Source organism: Medicago truncatula, chromosome 4, assembly GCF_003473485.1.
Source record: "Medicago truncatula cultivar Jemalong A17 chromosome 4, MtrunA17r5.0-ANR, whole genome shotgun sequence".
Lineage (NCBI taxonomy): Eukaryota > Viridiplantae > Streptophyta > Magnoliopsida > Fabales > Fabaceae > Medicago > Medicago truncatula.
In genome coordinates this window covers 58,329,917-58,352,908 of record NC_053045.1, presented here as the reverse complement: position 1 = coordinate 58,352,908, position 22,992 = coordinate 58,329,917, and the positions used below count along the sequence as shown (strand labels likewise).

The 22,992-nt window shown below is 33.5% G+C and overlaps 1 protein-coding gene and 1 long non-coding RNA gene across 2 annotated transcripts; both read left to right on the top strand.

Annotated features, from left to right (window-relative positions):
- Positions 1-113: 113 nt before the first annotated feature.
- LOC11412715 (uncharacterized) lies at positions 114-3,083 on the top strand. Its single transcript, XR_003010937.2, has 3 exons — positions 114-484; positions 920-1,447; positions 1,987-3,083. It is a non-coding gene; the product is annotated as an uncharacterized lncRNA (long non-coding RNA).
- A 9,273-nt stretch (positions 3,084-12,356) lies between these two features.
- LOC11414692 (AMSH-like ubiquitin thioesterase 3) lies at positions 12,357-21,190 on the top strand. Its single transcript, XM_003609678.4, has 14 exons — positions 12,357-12,698; positions 13,073-13,137; positions 13,250-13,325; positions 13,434-13,634; positions 13,922-14,010; positions 14,898-15,003; positions 15,467-15,513; positions 15,626-15,947; positions 16,092-16,181; positions 16,279-16,341; positions 18,102-18,176; positions 19,106-19,168; positions 19,454-19,506; positions 20,543-21,190. Exons 1-14 carry the CDS (start codon positions 12,600-12,602, stop codon positions 20,721-20,723), a joined length of 1,530 nt encoding a protein of 509 aa, XP_003609726.1. The 5' UTR covers positions 12,357-12,599; the 3' UTR covers positions 20,724-21,190.
- Positions 21,191-22,992: the final 1,802 nt, after the last annotated feature.

Here is a 22,992-nt window from a genome sequence, read left to right as displayed (position 1 = left end):
CCAATTGGATCTAACCCTGTTTATGACAGCCCTTGATCTAATTTGATTCTTGCTCATCCCTCAACTGCATTGTAAATGACAAATAATTAATGTCTTCTTTTCCAATACAGATATCTATCTCGTTAGGAACCATGACTCAGACCTCACCCTCCTTTCTCTCTCCCTCTCTCCACGATTCTTCATCTCCCACCTCTTTTCCCCTTAAACCGTTGTCTTTCTCCTCTCATCCCTCCCTTCACCAATGCTCTCGGTTACGACACCATCCTCACCGTCTTCGACTCTACCGGCACCTTCTATGCCGGAGGCTTCATCTGTTCTCACCTCTGCCAAAAACTCACGTATGAAACATCTTTTCGCTTTCGATATTTACAACAACATAATCAAAAACCTCTTAGAACCTGAATCACTTCATTGGATGGTCGCATTCACCGTCTCAATATCAAGAACGATTCGCGATTGAATGTCTCACAAGATAGCAAATCTGGTAATTTTTAGATTTACAATTTTTTTACTTTTAATTTAGGTTTTTTATTTTGATTTGTTCTTGAGATTTTCAATTGATGTACTTCCTTTGGTAAGTTATTTTGATTAAAGTTTGAATATTTATGTGATTTGTTATATTGGTACTAATTATTTTTGGTTTTGGAATTTGAAAATCATGCCTCGGAACACTCCAATCTCATGTTGTTTCTCCATTATTATATGTACATCTATATGATTTTCTACATTTTTCATTACTCTCAAATCAAATATTTTCCTTTATAAAAACATGTTTGTTATTTTGATGTGTTAGTTTCTTTTTCTCTGTTGATATAAATGTTTCCATGTTGGTAATTGTTTTAATTTACTAAGAAACAAATGTTGGTTTGTTTATTGTCTGTTTTTTTATTGTAACTTATTTGGATCATCACATTGACAGATCAGAAGGTATACATATTATGCATGTTACCTTTCAGACATGTGAATTTGAGAAGAAATTAAGCAATTTGCCAATCTAAAAATAATTTAGCTGCCAAATAACCATTGGCGGCCTTTGCAATGGACTCAAGGAATCCTGCCGAATTCATAATCACAAGCAAAAATGTGGCTGCTTCTACTATGCTAAGCGTAAAAGTTTGGTTCATTATTGTCTTCACTATACCATGATATTAACTTTTATTTCTTAATTGTCTTCATAGTAACATTTTCAAATCACAGTAGTCATTCCTTCAATAAGATAATACTAACTACATTTCATTATTGGACATTATATTTGCATCTTTGGTGAGGTGTTCATCTAATATTGTTTGTCCAACCGCTTACGTTGCTGGAAAAGTCTGATGAGTGTATCTTTACATGGTTTTTAATGTTTCAATTTTTGGTTTTCATATCAGATTTGATGCAATTGTTATATCATCAGAGGTTGGATATAAAAAACCATACCCAAGAATATTTCATGATGCTCTAGGTATTTATCAGTTACTGTTGCGCAAACTTCATATATGCCAAAAAATATGTTAATTGTATATATTATGTTTCTTCCTAACAAAAATATTCAATTCTTGGTCAGACTTTGTACATGCAGTTTTATTATGATTTTAATAATAAAAAGAAAATTTTGTGCATCGAGTACTTAGCATCAAGTGAGCCTATTTTTTACTGTAAAATAGTCTTAATCTTTGCTTTTTATAGGGGTGTTGTTTCTTGCCAACCAAAAATTGGTGTAATAATAATGATGAACTTTTAAAATTTCAGCTTTTAAATCAAAATCTCTAAACTATAGTTAACACTGGAAGCTCAAGGAAAGGAATGTAGCATTGCTAATGTGTTAGGATTCATTCATATTCATATTGCTCTCCGTTTTTTAAAGATATGCATCTCCAAAAAGTTTTGAAAGTGTGCATCTGATTTATATCTATCCTAATTCACCCAAAAAATGAAAAAGTCTTGTTATATTTTGTTCTATATCTATTTATGGACTGTCCTGTTTCTACATCAATATGGCAGCAAAACGGGTACAAGAATGCACGATGGAGGTTGTCTGCTTGCAGGCAGATGATTTCAAAGATCTAATCTTCAAATATGCAGTATCACTATCACATGTGAAGCTTAATAAGTGGTGCTGCTATAGAGCCAAACTAAGTGTAACGAAAGGGGAGCATATGGTTCTTATGGGTAAAGTTTCTTCTTTCACTTTTATTTGTTTCAATGAAGTTAGAAATTTATACAACGATTAACCTTGAGTTTGCTGATTGTACTGCATAATTGTAGACATGCCTTTTAAGAAGAATGAAAAAAAAGAATAAAATCATTGACCTTACTCTTGGGGATTTAGAGTAAATCTTAGTATTCTGTCTCTTTTATATTTCAGTTGTATTCTTGCACTATCTTTTAATTTTCTCTCCTTCATTTTCCATGGACTTTGTTGGTGTCTGCATGTTTAGCTTTATAATCTAACACATTTGTTTACATACCGAAACAATCGGATAAACTGCTCTCTATGAAGTGATTTTGCTGAAAAAATAGTCATATTTTTCAATACATGACATGTCTTCATCAGTGATTTTGATCCTTCAGTTTGGCAAGTTAATGAAGTATTTATGTGCCATGGGAGTCTCCAATTCATTTTTTTGGTTCTAAGGTCATTTTAAATGGATATTTACCTGAGGTTGATGCATAAAAGAGTGGGTAAGATTATCTATGGTATACAATTTAGTATTCTTACACGGATTATAGATTATTAAGTGCATATAATTTATTTCCCATGGAGATTCGTTCAACCAAGATGAAATGGTCGTCCGACAATGCCAATTCAAGTGACAATGTCCGTATGGAATATGGAGATACTTTTGCCAATATGCCAGCCAAATTGGTCCGTGTGAAAATTGAAAGTGTTGAATGAAGATGAAATTTGACGGATAAAATAATGCCTAGCAACATTGATTGTTGTGGTGTTATACTTGATTTGGTGCTGGACTATTTTTTGGATTTTGTTATTTCATTTTGTTTAATGTTTTTGAAACCTATCATTTGCACTATGTTAAGTTGCGATTTATCTCATGGTTATTATTATGCATCCTGTTAGTTGTGTGTTTTGGTTAATGTCAGTGGTAATGTTACTGTTCATTTTAAATATATTCCTTTTACTAATTAATTGTCATGATGGATAACTTAACTAGAAATTTTACATGGTCATTTTTTATCTTTAGAGACGCTACATAAATCAGTCAACCACCAACCATCTCCATTAATCACATTTCTATTACACTACTTCAAATACCTCATGTCACTCCTGCTCACTGTTGCTATCTATATGCAATTAGTTTTGCTGTATGCTACTATTATTGACATTTGTTCTAAAATATAATGATTTTTTTTTTAAAGTTACACAATGAATTGCAGTAAAGGCATAAGTCTGAGAAAGTACATGCTCACTTATCTATGAAGAATTTTTCCAGAAGTTTAACTCAACAAATTTAACTTCAACGTTGAAAAGACATTTTAGAATGATTTTTAATATGTACATATCAAAAGTCCATAATTACTTTAAGAAAATGGTTAGAGATATTGTTAGAGGATGAAAAAGACAAAGATACAAACGTTACATCTAATGTAGTTTACAAAGAAGTGTTTTAAAATTTTTGTTAGTTAACATTATTACTATCCATGTGATGTTGGAATGAAGTTTCAATTATATTATATTTCACGTTGTTTTAATTTATTTGACGATTGTAAAAGACTTATTCTATGTAATAGATCATATTACAATATATAAGCTTTTTCATTGTTTATTAGCACGGGTAAACGATCTAGTTGTTTTCATTTCAAGGTGATGTTGATATTTATGTTTCTTTTATGAAGATATATATGCAATATTTATCCAAAAAATAAATAAAAAAACATGAATCAAGTAACCATAGAAAATCTGACCGTTTTTAAAATGAAAAAAGAAGAATAAAATAAACTTAGATTTTTTTTTTTGCAAAAATAAAATAAACTAGATGAATCATTTGGTCATCACAAAGCTAAAAATGATCTTATCTTATTATCTTTTTGCATGAAAAAATATCTTATCCTATTAACTAATCACTATAGTATTTATACAGCAACACAATTATTATTTTTCTGAAGAAATGCAGTAACAAAAGATTAGCTAATAATTTATATAAAATAAAAGTTTAGGTAAATCATACTTTTTAGATAATCAACGTAAATCATTACTTACACAATGAATTTAAAAAGTCAACTGTTTCTTATAATAAGGATTAGAGGGAGTACTCTACAACAATCATTGGTAATGTGAGGAACCTATTGAAAAGGAACTTGGAGGGTCCAGCTAAATCATTCTTTGTGGGAAGCGAATTTGTCTGCGGACTTTATGGATAAACTCGGAGTTGCTAGTCATGATGTTTGGTGTGATCTTTTTGAGCTACCAGAGGGGTTGTTGCCGCTGTTGCAGACTAATGCCCGATGAAAGCAGTACCACAAGGCTTAGTATTTAGCTGTTCCTTTTTGTTCTTTTCTTTTGTTTGGCTTGTTCTAAAAAAAAAAAAGTTCAGGACCGACGACTTTGCAGATGAATCAGAAGTCAAGCTTTGTCGGAGCATTCATAAAATTAGCAAGTTCACCATGACCAAAATTCAAATGTTTATAACGAAGAGCATATGAGACAAGTTTGCAACAACATAAGGCGGAAAAACATAGATAGAAACTCCTCTAACTAACACGCTCCATCAACAAAAAGGAACAAAAATAAAGGGTCAAAACACCTTGGCCCTTTGACACCTTGATGACTAGACCAGTTACACCAAACACTAACAAACAGTGAGATAAATGGAAACCAAAATCAATAAACTTAACAACAAAATAAATGCAATCCAGAAAAGACATAAAACAACGACATTGTTCGCCCTCTAAAGACATGACTACAACGACATTTTCTCGAAGTTGAGAAGCGAAGCATCATCCCGAGGAGGACACCAAATGCAGATGTAATACATCTCCTTACACAAGCAAAATAAACTAATAACAAATATCAAAACGTTTTAGAATCCAAGCAATGTACGATTACAACAATAAGACAGATCCAAATGAGCACTCAATCTCCTTCGATGTTAGGATGAAGCTTCAATGAGCATGTAACGCCCTATTTCTATTAAAGCGATAAAACACGCGAATAATAAAAATATTCAAGAAATAGACGCCACGTCGTCAACTATAACGAAATCATCAAGCATATATATAAATTCTCAACAGTTGCAGCGGATATAAACAATACACCTCAAAAGTATACATACCATGAGATCAAAATACATCAACATAAAAATTCTCCAAATCCCGACAAATGGACAAATCTCCACAACATAAATAAATTCAGAATAAACAATCTAGAATAATCATAAGACAAACATCCTAGATCAGACCCTACCCTACGACTATAAGGAAACGATAACGGAGATAGCTCCCGATATCCAAGCAATTCACCAAAAGCAACTAATCGTGCACTTCGTCTACCCATCCATACAGACAGGTAGGCGGTCAAAACCACTAGGGGTAAGCTTTACATCAATCATAATCCACATAAACAGTTTGACATAAATGAATCAAATCAAGTATCAATTAATTAATCATGAGCAATTTATTTCCATATACACATTCATGCAACAATTCCAAATATCACAAGTATGTATTCATCAAACACACTTATCATCAACAATCATCATTCACATGCAACAAATAAGACTCATGCCAATATGATATGCGCCTAATCCCGACACATATATGCATGTGATACCAAATCACCTCAAGGTCATCACCCATGATGCAACAAAAACATCATATGTTAGATTTCATACCCGTCTTACATTATCACCGAAGTAAAATAATAACCTTCCTTTACAGCATCAAGACTCAACATGACCATGATGCATGGACATATAAGCAAAGACTTAACAATGCAAAATCACTCATGAGTATTCAACAACAATATAAAAGATAACCTTCAATTATATTGATCACCTCGACAACAATTGCATTATTAAGTATTTACGTCCACACAACAATCAAGTCATAATTCAATAAAGAGTCATCATCACATTGTCATCACAATTATCAATAATCATCAACATCAATTGGTATATACACATTAATCAACATCAACCATATTATATAGTTCCTGTAACACCCCGTTTTCCCAACATAAAAATTTCGCATAAATAATCAGAGTTTTTCAACATAAACGGAATGTCACATTCTTTTCTTAAAATCATAAACTGAATAAATAACTATTTATCCTTTAAAATTCAAATACAAGATCTTTAATACTTCGCAGCGGAATTTATTTCAATAACTAAAACAGTATTTGGCACGAAGGCCTCTTCATAAATTTCTCATAAAAATCCAATCTAAAAACATAGTCATAAATCTTCAAAAACAATACGTAAGGAATAGAAAAACAATAAAAAGGTTCTCATCCCGTTACGTATCAGAGCACCTAAGACACACGAGAAGGAAATCTCACACGACATCAACTATTCTTGGTTACCTGTTAGTTACCCATGGTGGGCAAATAGAAGAGGTGAGATTTCACAAACAATAATATTAAGCATATAATTCATCAATTACATTTAACAACATAAGCATCATCAATCATATTTAACAACTCATAGACAACATCATGTAATCATCATAATATTCATCATAGATAATAATATATCATAATTCACTTCTTTAATAGTTCATATAAAGAATCACAGCTTTAAACAATTTCATGATTTAACAACTTAACAACTCGACAACTTGATAACTTGACAACTTGACAACTTAACCTCTTGACTATGCAACTTAATCTTCTAATCATGCATGTGGTACCAATCTTTGAGCGTAAATAGGCTCCAGGGCATCAAGCCCTCAACTTTATTTGAGCGTAAAAAGGCTCCCAGGGCATCAAGCCCTCAACTTAATTGAGCAAAGGCTCCAGGGCATCAAGCCCCCAACAATGAAATGCTAATGCATGGACTCGACCTCTTAACATCTTAAATCGACAACCTCTTATATAATCCAATAATTTGGAACTTCATCATCTTAATCAACTTAGACCGACTCATGCAGCTTAGTTAAATAACAACAGCAACACAACATTATACAAAAACAGCATGACATAATAATATCAAATGCAAGTCAACAACGTCTCAATTATTCACATATAATTCAAGTAATGCATATACAATTATATCACAGTATAACAATATCAAATAATAATCAACATCTTAAAACATCATATATACATATAACACTTCATCAATCATGGACAATATCGTATTCACAACATATACATTCATATACTAATTCATCAATCATATTCAATTATTCACTGTGACCTACGTGCAGTAATTTGACTATAACTCTAGTTCTATAAATCCTTTTGAAGTCAAACCAACGGCATTAGAAAGCTAACATTTATACCTACATCTTTTGTGTTTACACCTAAGACCAATTCTGTACCAATCAATACCAGTTTTCATTTCAAATTCGGACAAAGTTGTGCTGAAATTCATAAAAATTCACTAAGACCTCCTTGGAGTATTTTCATCATAACTCCTAAACCAAAAATCATTTTTACGCCAAACCAAAGCCATTGGAAAGCCAACAAACTTATCTACAACTTTCATTTTTACACCAAAACCCAGTTCAAAACAGAAACGTGTGAAAAAGACGCAAGAACATGGAACAGAAGATGCTGTCACTGTGCAGCTCTCGGGAAAAACCAATTTTTCACCCAAAAATTCCAATTTTGACTTCCCAATGCCCAAATTTGATTCCAAAATTTGTCTAAACATTTATATAGATCAAAAGAGACTCAAAATCATATAAAACTTGACCAAAAACATTATTTTAGAAAATCATCAATTAACCACTTTTAACCCTAATTCTCAAATTCTCAAAAACGAAAACCTACAACATGTTAAATCCAATTTTCAGAATCAATGACTTAATATTATTGAATGTTAGTCTCACCCTTACCTTATAGATGAAAATCGCAGCACTCCTAGGTCTTCCCCCTCCTCTCGGCTTTTTCTCCCTTTTCTCCAAAATTGATTGTACGTTATGTTTTTTCTAAACTAGGTTTCTCCTATTTATAACCCCTTTTCTATTTTATCTTATTTCTCTTTCTCCCCCAAAACTCTCTAAAATCTCATAACAAACTCTCAACTCAATCTTATTTCTATTTTCAAATCTTAATCTATTAAATAACAACATAAGCCACTTAATAAATCACATAATCAAATAAATATATTTTAAACTCTTCTTAATAAATTTTAGACTCAATTAAATAATGAAATAAATCTAATAATTCAAAGAGGGCGTTACAGTTCCACCACTCTGAATACTTCTCATATTCCAAGTAAAGAGAAAATGCAACACCTTATGATAAATATCATATTAAACACCTAACAATTCATTCACATATCTTCATTTAGTCATATAAGGCTAGTCACGAAAGATTTATAAGGTAATTGACTTTAAATAATCGTTTTCGACAAAGTCCGTACCAAGTGGAAAAACGGCCAACATTGATAATTTTCAAAATAAGGTAACTTATTTAAGTTCGAAAACTCACAAATCAATCTTAATCAATCATGTAGTCATGAGCTTAAGCCACTTACGAACTATTAAACATTAGTTCAAAGATTAGGCTAAGTTCGTATGAGAAAATCCCAAGTTCTCATATTCCACAATCCCACCCGAAAATCAAGTTTGACATGATTAAGACATTAAACCAACTTTACAAGCCTTGCCTAAGTCCATATGAATTGTAGACCAAACTTGTAATCCCTTTTAGTTCATAAAAGTTCATTTTCGACAAAATCCGAAATTATCAAAAGTTCAAGTTTCAACCAAAATAGAAAACCCCAAGTTTGAATGAGCAGATCATGTTCCAGTAGGTTTAGGAGTTCAAACAGAGATTAAACAAGTTGAAAGAAGTATTTTACAACGCTCGGATTGGGCCCCTAAACTCCGGAACGAAAATCAAAAGTTGTTGAAACTGGGCTCGTGTCGCTTAAGCGGCTGAGTTCCATAAGCTTACCGTAGCTGTTCGCTTACCGGTTCGCTTAAGCGACCAAGTTCCAGAACTTAATGTGACTGTTCGCCTAAGCGAACAATCATCAGTTCTGCAGAAAAACTTTCGGGTTTCAACCTTTTTTCACCCAAAATTTCCAATTTTGATCTCCCAACGCCCAAATATGTTTCCAAAGTTTGTTTACATGTCTTAGCACTTAAAGGGCTCTCAAGAACACATCAAACATGAAAACAAATGTCATTTAAACATAATTCACCAAATCAACCCATTTTCACAAAACCAACAACAACAACAACAACTTATTTCACATCACAAACTCATGATTTATGAACACCCAAACTATGAATCATCAACAACAATATCTCTTAACAACAACAACATCAATTAAACATGATTCTCATCACAAATCAACAACAACACAACACAATTCAACATTTAGAGCACAATTCAAAATATATCATTTTCACATACTATGAACATGCAATTTCACCAACAACAATTCAATTATCACTAATTTCATGTACTCAAACATATCATCGTAACAAGAGCACAAATTTCAACAACTAACAAAATAATCACTTATTCAATTAAGCACTTAAGCATACAATTAGGGAAAAATTACAACTAATTGATTATGATCGAAATCTAACCCCCTTACCTCAATTAACAATAATCCTAGCAAAAACTTCAATTTAACTCCTAGAATCTATATCACCTCTTAGGTCTTCAAGCTTTCTCCCTTCTAACCCTTTTCATCTTCTCTTGAACTTTCTCTCTCCACCTCTCTCAAAATTCTAATGAAATGAAATGAAAACCTATTTTCTCTAAAGACAAAGTTTACATAGGCTCTTCTCAAATAGGCTTAACTCTAATGCCTTAGTGGGCTTAGCTCACTCAATCATTAATTCTAAAATATTTCTACTCTCTTAACGATAAAATAATAACAGCGATCACTTATCAGCTCACAACTAATTACCACACTAGTAACTTAGTAAAATAATGGTTCTCACTTGAAATACTAAAAATAATCATCACCATGAATTTACTAAATTACCCTTCCAACACGAAAACGCATAAAAATGCACCCAATGATAATATTCACACACAAGCACATATAAACACGTATTAAAACAATTAAAATAATTCTAGCGAAAATCGGACAGTTACAGAGCTCATGACGCTCTAAGTGAATTGTCTTTCCACGTACCTTGAAAAGAGCATCCCTCCCACACTTCTCCCGCCTCACACACCCTTAATGTGGAACGCATCTCTTTTAACATTTTTCTCTACCCAAGCATTCATAATCAAATCCCCAACACAATCTTATAATAGACTTATAAGAAAGCACATAAAACACCAATCCTAAATCATATTTATTTGTCGAGAAGGATAACGAAACCTCTGTCCAATTCTCCACGAACAAGGCTTTAATCGAAGCATCAAAAGTAATGTGAGTTCTCATATAATCAACAATTTCGATAGTACTCGACTCTACATGAACAAAGGAAATTGAGGCGAGATGTACCAAGAACAAATTGAAATGCAGCGAGATGTTGAACCACAAACTCAGGCAAGACTTAGAAGTTTGGATGAACGCACGAAACAAATAAATGGAAATCACAACACAAAAAGGGGAAGAAATTAAAATGATTGTAAATAAAAGAAAAGGAACAATTTATCAAGGGTTCAAAACATTTTAGAACCAATCATCGAAATCAAATGGTGTCGTGTGAAGTTAATAGATCAAGCGGTCTTAATAACACCCGAAAAAGAAACAACCACTCGGTTATCTCATCCCTATGAAACGGCAGGAACACATGTCAAAGTGTGTATTACAATGACATGAATACGAAGACTTGTCAACTCAGGAAAAATTCTTATGCTTCATTCTCACATCTAAGCTACAAGTATAAGGGGTCATAGGTGCCACATTAGTACGACACCCTACCTTAAAAAAAAACCACGTCGTTTCATTCTACTTTTCAGACTTAAATGTTGTTTAAACCCATTACTATTAAAATAACCAAGGATCTAGGAGGGCAAGCAATGGCATAAGCCTAAACGATCCAACCCTAGCATATCATACATTGCCCACAAAGGAAGCTCGCTTCTAGTCGAGTAAACAAACCCAATAACGAGATCCAAATACAACACAAAATGAGATGGCCACATCGCCATAAAGGATGACACTTGCAAAATATCACTCTTGTTGTGTCATCTTAGAAAATTAACGCGTACACAAGTAAAGATTCTAGAATCATACAACATCATGACACACATCCAAATCAGGCACCACTTTCTATCTCATATTCAATTACCATAATGAACTAAACATTAATGATGTCAACAAATTGAAGCGTACTATTTTAAAATCTCAATACACGGGTCACTCTCCATGTAGATCACACACTTAACATATTCTCACATTGGCTGCCTTCTATCACCCCCACCTTACCATGGCATCAGAGTTTCCTTTGCAGGTACATCTGAAGAAGGAGCGTATGAATGGAGACGAAGAACACCAACACCTGCCGTGAAGACCGGATCACCTTTTACTATATTAACCTGATAAGGTCATGTAAGTAGTTTTCAAACAAAACTTCAAGCATTCAAATTTTTTTTTTACTAAAATAAACAATATTCATCAAATTGGCAGAGTACATCAAAATCAAACATAAATTCAACATCGTTAAAAATAAAAAAAAGATGAATCAGCGAATGAACTCAAAATATTTGAACATCCAATGTTTTTTTTTTGTTACAACATGCAATGTTGAAAACCAAGTAATTTAAAATATGTAATTGATCAGTTATCTAAAACATACAAACAACATAATTATAGATAAAAACACAACAAAATAACACGGTTGATCAATTAATTCAAACCATACAAACATCACAATCAGATGAAAAAACACAACAAAATAATAATACATTAAGATGATAAAATCACGTGAAAAAAGACCTAGCATTTTTGCTGTCGTTACAAAGCTAATAAAACAACAAAACGCAAAAGATAGAAGAAAAAATAAATGAGAAAACTAGAGCCTCATGAAGAGGGATCCCATAGCGTCCGTCCTAAGGAGGGGAAGCAGGTCCCGAGTAAATTCAACATTTATCAAAGCTCCTACCCTAAGAAATTCACACATTGATTTCTTTTTCTAAGAGTATGATGGATAGATAAAATCCACATCTTTATTCTATAAATATATATAAAAAAGCAGGATCTTGGATTTTTTTTTTTCTTTCTCTCTTGGTTTTAATTTATGACCTCACTATGTCGTGTGTATGTATGAGAACATAAAATAAAATAAATGAAAAGTATAAAAAGAGAAGAACAATAGCAGCTCTTTCTACCTTTTTCGAAACGACGAGTTTAACGACTTGTCCGACACGCCTTTGATCCTTCCTTGCTGTGCTACCTTCAAGCTTCAACTCTCGTGAATTTCAGTCTCAGAAACAGAAAAAGTTTCGTTAATCAATTGAAGTTTCTATCCACCGGCGGCGGTGGCATTCGTTTCCGAAGAAGAAGAAGAAGATGACGATCGACTTGGATTCGATGGCTCCCAAAGTCGACGTTGATAATCGCCTTCCTCTCCGCTATTACTATCGAATCGCCGATAGTCTCCTCAAACAGGTACTCTTTCGATTTCAACACTTAATCATCCATTTTCTTCAATTACGTTAGGGTAGGGCTTTGCTAGATTTATCTCCAATCTTCCCCAATCACAATTTTTTATACTTATCATTTTTAGAACACCGTTAGTGATTTAAGAAAATGACATAATTGAATGTAATCACCGGTACAAATCAATGTAAAACTCTTATGTTAGTTGCAGAATTTGAACTGAGAATGGTGCATGAATTCTATGGCTTGAATTTGGTGCCTTTACGAGTTTTGTGTGGAATTACTTGAACTTTGATATACTTGTCAGACTGTTGCTTTTCATTGGTTATCTTATTCTTTCTAGGCGAGTTCAATTGCGTGATTAATTTTGATCTTGTAAACAGGCACGTGTCTACCGGGAGGAGAATAATGTAGTCGATTTGTACATCATGCTCCTTAGATTTATAAGGTAAAACATTGACGGTTTATGGATTTTCTTTAAACACATAAATTTGCAGTTAAATTAAGGTATAACCTTTCCATTTTTGTATCTTAATGTATTATCTTCGCATCTTTTAAAGTTTGGTTTCCGAGACGATACCTTATCATCGAGACTACCAAGCTACACTTGCTAACGAACGAGCAGCATATAAGAAGGTGAGAAGCTGCTTTGCATGTTTTTATGGTAGATGTCCATGTGTTTATTTTTGTTTTTGTTAAATTTAATATTTTTTACCTTTTTATGTTAATTTTTTTCCTTTATAGAGATCACGACTTGTATTGGATGAGCTTGAGTCCTTGAAGCCAGAATTCAAACGCCGGTTGGACAAATTGAATGAATCGCGTATACAAGCTCCATTGCCTGAAGAAAATGGTTTCGATATGGCTTTGCAGAGTTCAGCGAATTCAAGTTTGGAATGGCCAGCTGTCAATAAAAGATATAACTCAAGCATGGATTTCAAACAGGTGAGGACCGTGTCATATATTTTTACATCAATTGTCGGGACACTGAAAATTCTCAGAATATTTTCATCTGTTCCAATGGTACCTGATCTAGATCCAAGTTGAAGGGCTAGAAAATTTTAAAACTTTTGTGGGCTCTATTTATCTTTTTTTTTTACAATCAATATACATTTTTGAAGGAGCTGCGTAGAGTGCACAAGATTTTGACTTTTTCTGCTCTTATGTGCTTGCATGTGGTTTATACCTTTTACCAATATCAACTCTTCTACTTTTCTCTGACATATTTGCAGTCTACTGGATTGGGCTCACAATCTTCATGGAAACCCAATAATACGTTATCTTATAATTCCATGCCTATTGACAAGCAGTTTCAGAAATTGTAAGCATTTCTGCCCAACATTCTATTCTCTATAACTTTCTATAACTTACATGAGGCCTGTTAGTAAGTGATGTTTTTTTTACGAGTGATTTCTTTGGGGCTTTAGCAATTCTAGGAGATAAATATTATGATGGTGAATTTAGTAAGGGTGGCAAAATTGGCCTACCCGGCTTGCCCCACAACCAACCTGTCTATAATAGGATGGGGCGGGTTAATTTACAATGGTGGGTTGAACATATCACCCACCATGGTTTGGCCAGCAAAAATAGCCTAAAGTAATTAACTATATAAAAAATAAAATGACGGGTCAACCTGCCCTGTTTTTTTATGGGTTATGTGGGGCAGAGGTCAACACAGATTGAACGATTGAAAATTTCAATCCACCCTGCTAAAAAATGGTGGGTTAACCAAAACTCCCCGATGGGTTCAACGCAGTTGGCCACCCCTACAAATTATGAATTGGGATGTGCTCATTCTTTTGACTTCCGTTTCTTTGTCCTCAATTATTTTTTTCCTTTTGTCGCTTAGATGTTTAAGGGGATTTGATGTTGCAGGTTTAGCAGTTGTCCCCCACCCCCCCACCACACACACACGCAAAAAAAAGAGTAAAGAATAGAAGTGTTTCATTTAACAGATTTCTTGCATTTACTACATGTACACCTTACTGGATCTAATTCTAATGTTATACTTATACTTTTTTTGTTGCTTATATACTATTTCCACTCCTAATGCCATTTTCATTCAGCCCAATTTAATTAGCATATATGTTCCTATTATCCGTGTGATTTGAGGAGGTTCTGTCTTGAACATCGGTGATATATTTCAAAAGAAAAATCATGCTGCTGTGTTGAAGGAGGAAATATGATAATTTTTCTCTGGACTTGCAGATCTCTGAATGTACCCCTACCAAATAAGGAGACCTTGTCAAGACACTCATTTTTAGGACCAAATGGTCTTCGGGGACAATGGCTTGGACCTAGTGCAGAAATAAAGGTAAAATTGAAGTGCGGGTTTGTTATATTAAGTGACCATGAATAATATATATCTCTGATATAATACTTGTTGCAACAATGGAGTTTTAGAAGAGAGAATTGAAATTGAATGCTCTGAAATTGATATACGATGTGTAGCAAAGCATATTGAACTAGCCCTTATGTAAATTGTTACTAGACTTGCTGTCTATCTAATTGTGAGGAAATGAATCATGAAATACTGCCCTAGTAGATAATCTAAGATACTGAGTTACTGTGAAGATGCAATAAAGATATTACGAGATAATTTTTCATAGTTCTAAACAATACTGATGATGGGGTTTTTGGGTACTATAGGGTGCCCAAGTCCCACATCGAGTAGAATGGGATACTATTTGGTGGAGTATTTAAGTGACTTACTAGCTTTTAAGGGAGGGTTCCCCAAGTGTTTGGATACATATCAACTCATATTTGGTGCTGTGCAGGTTCAATATCCAAGCAGTAATGATCTTACACATGCCAAAGATTCAAGGTTTTACTTGTTTATTTTAAGATCAGTTTTTGTTCAAAGGTGTTTTGTTCAGCTTTTTTGCTCTAAAATATAAATGCGCACAAACTTACTATTGTGTTGTTCATGCTGATAGCACTGTAAAGTATGACCTTGCTGGCATTAAAGATGGTGACCAAGGACCACTTACATCCACAATGGATTCAATTCTCTCCTTGGATGATGGAAGATGGTTGCATCCTACTGCTGAGTCTTGTTCTCCTGTTGTAACGGAACCAAGGGAGGACTTCTTACAGTCGCTCAACATCAAGCAACCTTTGCCTCCTCCTGTTCTTGCACAGGTTCACCCGGAACGTGCCTGTATTCCTCATTCCAAAGTTGCAGATCCAAGGCCAGGACCAGCAAAATCTTCTCATGATTCTGGACATGGTCCCACTACATTTCAACACCTACACATCGTAAGCCTAATTTAGTTTTCTGCTAGAAGTGTGCACCATATATCTTGGACTCTCTTGGTCATTCATTGGAACATGTTCTTATTTGTGTGTAGGTTGTTTAGTTCTTACATTGTGTAAATCATAATTTTTAATTCGTTTTTGCAGCCTGTAAAAATGATGGAAGATTTTCTGAGATTAGCTTCAGTAAACACGCGAAAGAATTTAGAGACTTGTGGTGTTCTTGCAGGGTCTCTGGTAAGAGCAGACTTAATTTTGTGTATCTCCAGATTCAAGAAAGTTTCTTTGTGCTAATTTTAACAGTTATTTGTGCTTGCAATTTGCGTGGCTCTAGAAAAACAGGGTTTTCCAGATAACAACACTCATAATCCCAAAGCAGGAATCAACTTCGGACTCGGTAAGAAGACGATCATATTTAAGTGCTTGTGATCCAGTTCTCTGTTTTAAGTAATTATATATGCCATTATACTATCTGTCTCAGAGGATGCAAGATACTAAATAACCTGTAATTTGTATTGATGAACAAAGAAAATTACAGGAGAATAAAAGAAAAATCTGATAGAACGAAGTCTACATACGCAAGTCAAAATGCTTCCCTCACCAAAGAAGATTCTCTGTGATCCCACAATCTCGCCATAACAGAATTCTATGATATTCGCTCTCCTTACTCACTTGGTCCTTATATAAACTAACTCATCACAAGTTATTCATCCCCCTTGCCATCTCCAAACCTTGGGTTCATTAACCACATTTGGTATCAGCTGACCCAATTTGTCCTCTTGATTTCTATCATTTTCAAATATTACAGGCTACCTTCTCTGCTTCTATCTGCTTTGAGGTTATGCCACACAGATGTTGTGATCGGAGAATCATGCACAATTAGGAACTATTGATAGTGGAAATGATTTCTTAACATTTTTGTGAAATACTGTTTCAACATCCATCGGTACTTTAGGTTCGAATAATTCACATATTTTTAAACAATCTGGTTCTTTTGTCAATTTTAATATAGTCATCCTTGGGAATTCTCCAATGATTGTGATAAACCCCCTGCTACTGAGATGTATTTGAGCAATGATAGAATGAAAGGCAGTTGATCAGCTCACGGCAACTGTAGCTGTTGGATGGAGAGTATTCAAGCTAATGACCACATTGTTACATACTGCCCATATAACAGTGGAAAATGAGTGACTAGCCGGGTTGAGTGGGGGATATATGTGAAGAGAAGGGAGGGTAGAAGATATGCAGAAGTTGAGTGATGTATTGAGCTTCAGGGCAGGAGGAAGCAGACCCTCAAAGTTCTGTAGTGTTTTTATCATGTTGTCACAACCTGAAAACTCAAGCTGTGTAAACCCAGCCTTGTGATCTTGAGACTCAGAACAATATACTTATTAGAATAGTTATCACAAACAGCCATGTCATAGCATAAACATTTGATAGTAATGCAGATGTCACAAACCAAAAGTTTCAAAATACACCATACAGAAGTTTGGTAAGTGTTATACTTACCCAAAGTGAATCCTACACAAGCTTCCATATGGCTATATAATTTACATGTTAGAGTATAACATCGAAGGAGGCCTACCACAGAATTATGATGCTGAAAATATCTGAAACTGCCAACTCCAACCCTAAACTTCAATAAGCACCGCCAACTTAGTTCATAGGAGAAACTGATGGACGGGGATTTAAAGTTTCACCAATGTCTCAAAATAATGTTTGAGGTATAGATAAAATGGAGCAAGTTGGGGAATATTAAAGTACAAAAGTAGATCCTGTTAGGTAGCAAAGGATGCAGATAAAGGGCAAAGAGTGAAATGTGTGAGAAGCTTTATTTGTTTTCTTCATTTTTTACCTTCATGATCCAATGCATTTCACATATTTTGTTTTTGATTGATTTTTCAGTGGTTCTAGTTGTGAATGGGATTTATGTTGATTTTGATTTTTTTTAACCAAATACCTGGGTTTATATTAGATAAAATGGAATGATGCATATTATATATACATAGAGTGAGTTAGGTAAAATATTATCAAGTACACATCAAAATACAAAGGATTTTATTATTTAAATATGGTTCATTGATGCTCTTTTCTTCTACCCTGCAATGTTATTTTTCTATTAAGCAGTAAGACATCTGAATTGACTTTATTGTTCAGTGTCAAACGTTGAATGAAGAAGAAATATTTGAAGTTCAAGACAGCTTGTCACTTTTTTCTTTAGGTTGGATACATGTAAGTGCTCCTCTGTCTTTGGCTATTATATGTATTTATATTCGGGAGTAACTTGTTTTTCTATCCTGTATGGTGGCAGCAAAAAACTTATCATTTAGTATTGATCTGTTCTACTACAGGGCGCCTGCGTGCTGATTAATTAGTATATGAAATCTGCATCACTTATGTTGCTCATATTTATTAAGTAGTAACTTACAAAGAATCATTCCTTAATTACCCGCTTTTCTTTGTAATCCTGGTATATACAGATAGTTGAACCGGCTACACTAAAATTTTTCATTATCAAATTATTTACTTTTTGATAGAGTGATATCAATGTGAGTAATACTACACAAATAAAAAAGCCAGGTTTTTGACAGAATTTAAGGGTGCTTTTTGATTGAATAAAGTGGCAGTGAACTTTTAATAGCCATCAAGCATGCCAAATCGTTGTGCCACTGTTTCTCAAAAAAGTTCCAATCATCACGTTTTTCTATCAGTATAGCCTTGAAGAAAGCAGAAAAGTGAAAAACACAGCAAATCAGGTTTAGTAAGAAGTAAATGAACAGAATGATTCCTTTTCATTCCCTTTTCCTCTTGGGGCTTTGGAGTATACTCTAAGATAGCAATTGTATGCTACTATTTTGTCCTTGCGATGGTCTCTCTCTCTTTCTGTTTCCTTTGGTTTCCACTGCCTTTAGGTATTTTATCTTTATCTTAAAGATGATAGTTTCTGCCTTTCTATGTAATTACAATCAAAGTAACCATAAGCCTTAACATACTGATTTTGATGGTTGGGTGCATAAATAGTTTTTACTCCTGTAAGGTACAATTGGAGACATATTACCTTCTGTTTCAAGCACACCTCTTGTATTTCTTTTACCCACACTTTTATTCTAAAGTCTTAAATGTCCAGTACTGATCTTACTTATTTATCTTTTGATTTCAAGACACACCCGTCTCAGACTTGTTTCATGTCATCCGTGGATCTACACACGCATTACTCATATCAGGTAAATATATGGCACTATATCTATAACTATGGCTCAGGCAAGAAATATTGCACTTATTTGAATTTTTAGTATAATATATCATGGGAGCAGGGCCTAATATTTTGAAGTATAATATTTTATAAAACACAATTAGACAATAAGCCTTATTTTCCAACTTGAAGTTCTTTTTTTTTTTTTGGTACTACCAAATTTTAAAGTTCTTCTATTCCAACATCCAATTGGCAACTACAAGTAACATTTCTGCATTTCTTCTAATATGATGCATATTTTGTCGTTTCATTTTAGATAATGTTACCAGAGGCAATTGCAATAGTCATGGCTCCTACAGATACAGAGAGGTAATTTTTTTTTTTGGCATTCATAAATCATGATCATCATTTATTGTGGATTAAGCTAGGAAACATCTACAATAACCCTGATCATTAGCTGAGCTTTGGCTTCTCTTCACTCCAATTTTGTTCAATAGTATGCTTTGCCAAGATTGGATTAGAGAATTATTTGCTACTTCTGTTGTTTGATCTTGGGTATAGACCAAGAATGTGGAGTGGAGTGAGAAGGTTTTTGTTTAACTTAAACAACTTGCTCAAAACTATGGTCCACATTCATGGACCATGAATTAGATGCATGCTATTTTTTATTAACCTTCATGGTAAATGATTGATTGATAGTTATTTAGGTCAATCCAATGGACGATTTGATATGGTACAAATATGATCTCATCTGCTACTTCTCTAATGTTCCTCACAGCCACCCCACCCTCCAATCAAAGCCAACCTAGCTAAACCATTTGCCTTTATGTACTGTTATTTGCTTATGAGTTCTTATGTTCTCACACCCCCTACTTGCTTAGTGCATATATCTCTTTCTTTCCCTCTCTTTTCTTTTCTTTTCTTTTCTTTTCTCGTCACATAACCAGTCACATTTTTTTCTCACTCTGTCTCTTCCCTTTCTTTTTTTTCTCTTTCCATCTGTTTTCTCTATACCTCTCTAAGATCTCGAGAGAGTATTATTTTCATTTACTTATTAGTTATTAAAGACATGATACCTTTTGTTAGCAAGAAATGGCACATCCACAAATTGTGGAACCTTAATAAACATCTTGCATGTATAGTAACTGATTTCGGTAAAGTTTTCACCACATAAAATAAAAATCGTCTTTATCATGTAAAAGCTAATAACAGCCACCTACTTTCTTTGATGTATATTATTGGTTGTGCCTTAGAAACTATTTAATTAGTATGGAAATGAGGAGTATAGTGCTAATTCGATATGGATATAATATTTGAAGATTCTTTATTTAAAAAGGAATTATTATATTAATTTGTTTCAATTTCTGTCACTAATTAGAATAACTTCATTTATGTGGTGATGCAGTCCACATGGCATATTTCACCTGTCTGATCCAGGCGGTGTCTCTGTAATTCGTAACTGTCAAGAACGTGGATTTCATCCCCATGAAGAGCCTTCAGATGGAAGTCCAATATATGAGCACTGCTCTCATGTCTATATGAATGCTAACATGAAGTTTGATGTTCTTGACCTTCGCGAGAGATGATTGATTGAGCACTCTAAAGAATTTCACTTCACAAACTACAAGTACAGAGACAGGGATCTGCCTCATTTTCTACCTGACGCTATACTGATAATTGCATCAGTGTATGTGGATTCTTCTGTATTTATAAATTCTGAGAGAATACTGATCACGAGTCCCATGATTTTGTACTATACTAGCGAAACCGTGAAAAGATAGTTGTGTAAATTTAGCAATATTTAAAACACTAAAGAATGAGTTGCTTAACAAAATAACTTAAATGTGATATAGGACACTTAGGTTTGTACAGAAAATCACACCATGAATGTGATATAGGGTTTGGGGCTGATTACGTGCTGCTGTTGGTTTGCTATTTAGAATATTTTTAGACTTTCTGCAAGTCAAAGTAGAGGAGGGGGATGAACCTTATTTTGATTTCTATGTAAATGAATTGTCTTAATTCAAGTTTGTCCTTTCAATTGCTTTTGTGACTAATGCTCTTCTTGGATTGACAGACTAAGAATTGACGTTAGATTCATTTGCAAAATTGAAAAATTGGTACTTTAAATACAACTTTATAATTACGAGAATATAAATTCATGTGCTTAATGCTTGAACTAAGAATAGTTAAGGAATTGAGGGTTCTTGATCGTAAAGGGGTCAAAAGAATTTGATCTTAAATTGATAATAGATTATTCTGGGATTGAGACTTGAGAGTGAAATTTGCTTACATAGAAAAGTGTTAGATTTTCTTTTTTCTTTTTTTGATAACTTGGCCAAGTTCTTGACTTGTTCATGAACCAACAAAAATAGATTGAAATCTATTTTGTGACAGTCCTCTATCAAATTCTGATGGAAACACATAAGCTCCTAAATATATCAATTTACGCTTTCATGCAGTTTGCAGTCATATATCAGTCGCAAGAATGAAAGTAGTAATAATAATTATTGAACCAAAATTATAATCCGTGGTGCCAACATAACCTCCCTTCAAATGAGCTTTAACTTAGTTTATAAGAACATTGAACAATATACATAGGGGTTCAAGTGTGAACCCTGAACATTCCACGTATTCACCTTAGATGAATTTTTAGTCTACTTTCTAAGTTTTTTTTTGTCACTCTGTGACGAAAATAAAAACTCCCTTCAAATTTAACATATGTTTCTTTGTAAGTTTGACCTATGCACCATAAATGGACCCCTATGATAAAAATCGTCGGAAATTCTGAACACCCTCTTCATTATGTTAATATTATGTTGTGAGTGATGATCAAATTTTGGACCTCCTCCTTCCCAACCACCAATTATGCCCCCTAATTTGTAACTATGTCTTGAAGAATTGTCATGCGGGATATAATTAAAACATAGATAATGTTGAAGCCTACAAAGAGTTATGTGAGCAATATAAAAGTTATTTCTTAACTTTTCATCGCATGATTTTCGTCAAACATCGAGAGAATTTGTCGCCTATTTGTTAAGTATAAATAGACCCAGTGTCATCTTAAAGTTTGGTTTTATTCTAATTTAAGACCACCTAGTAAGTTTGAAAATGTCTTGTAAATATATTTTGAATTCACATATATTATCTAATGTGAGATTCTCAATAAATTGACAAACTACTGTGTAATCTACATAATGTATCTCTTTTCAATTTGTTCATTAAAAAGATGGATAAGACACTCCAAGCTACACTTCCATGTCCGTCTTTTGAATTTGTACAATGTAGGAAATCAAGTTGAAAAATTGAAATTAAAAGAATTTGCATCCACACAAAAATACATAAACAACTGCTACTTATGGCACCCTCCCTTAGAGAAACCTTAGGTTAAAGGTATCGTAGTGAGAGCCTTAGAATTTATGAAAAAATCTTCATATATAATATTAAAATTACCGTGACTAATGTCTTCAGCCAAAAAATATCTCAGATTTCATTGCTCAATTTTGCAATAAGTGACACATTCATTTTCAGAACCACCCACGGGTTACCTACTCACTCTTCCACATTCATGCACCAAAAAATTGTATTGTTTTGGAGTTTTATTAACAAGATATTTTTCTCCCCACTCTCTCCTTTTAAATGAAAAAAAATAATATTATTCTCACATTTACTATTCTGGAAGAAAAATAACCATTGAAAAATAAATGATCGAAAAAAGTCAACAATTGTAATGCTGCATGCTGCATTTTTATGGTTAGATTAATATTGAGACCACTTGTTAAAATAAATTAATGTTTCTTGAGGGGATTTTGACCTAATCCCTCTCTTTATATTTTCTTTGTTTTGGTTTATTAA

Excerpts from the sequence above, each read along its gene's own strand:
- LOC11414692 (XM_003609678.4), top strand. The coding sequence starts at position 12,600 with ATGACGATCGACTTGGATTCGATGGCTCCCAAAGTCGACGTTGATAAT. Across the intron at positions 13,635-13,921 it reads CAAGCATGGATTTCAAACAG|TCTACTGGATTGGGCTCACA; the intron begins GTGAGGACCGTG and ends ACATATTTGCAG. Across the intron at positions 16,182-16,278 it reads GTGTTCTTGCAGGGTCTCTG|AAAAACAGGGTTTTCCAGAT; the intron begins GTAAGAGCAGAC and ends GCGTGGCTCTAG.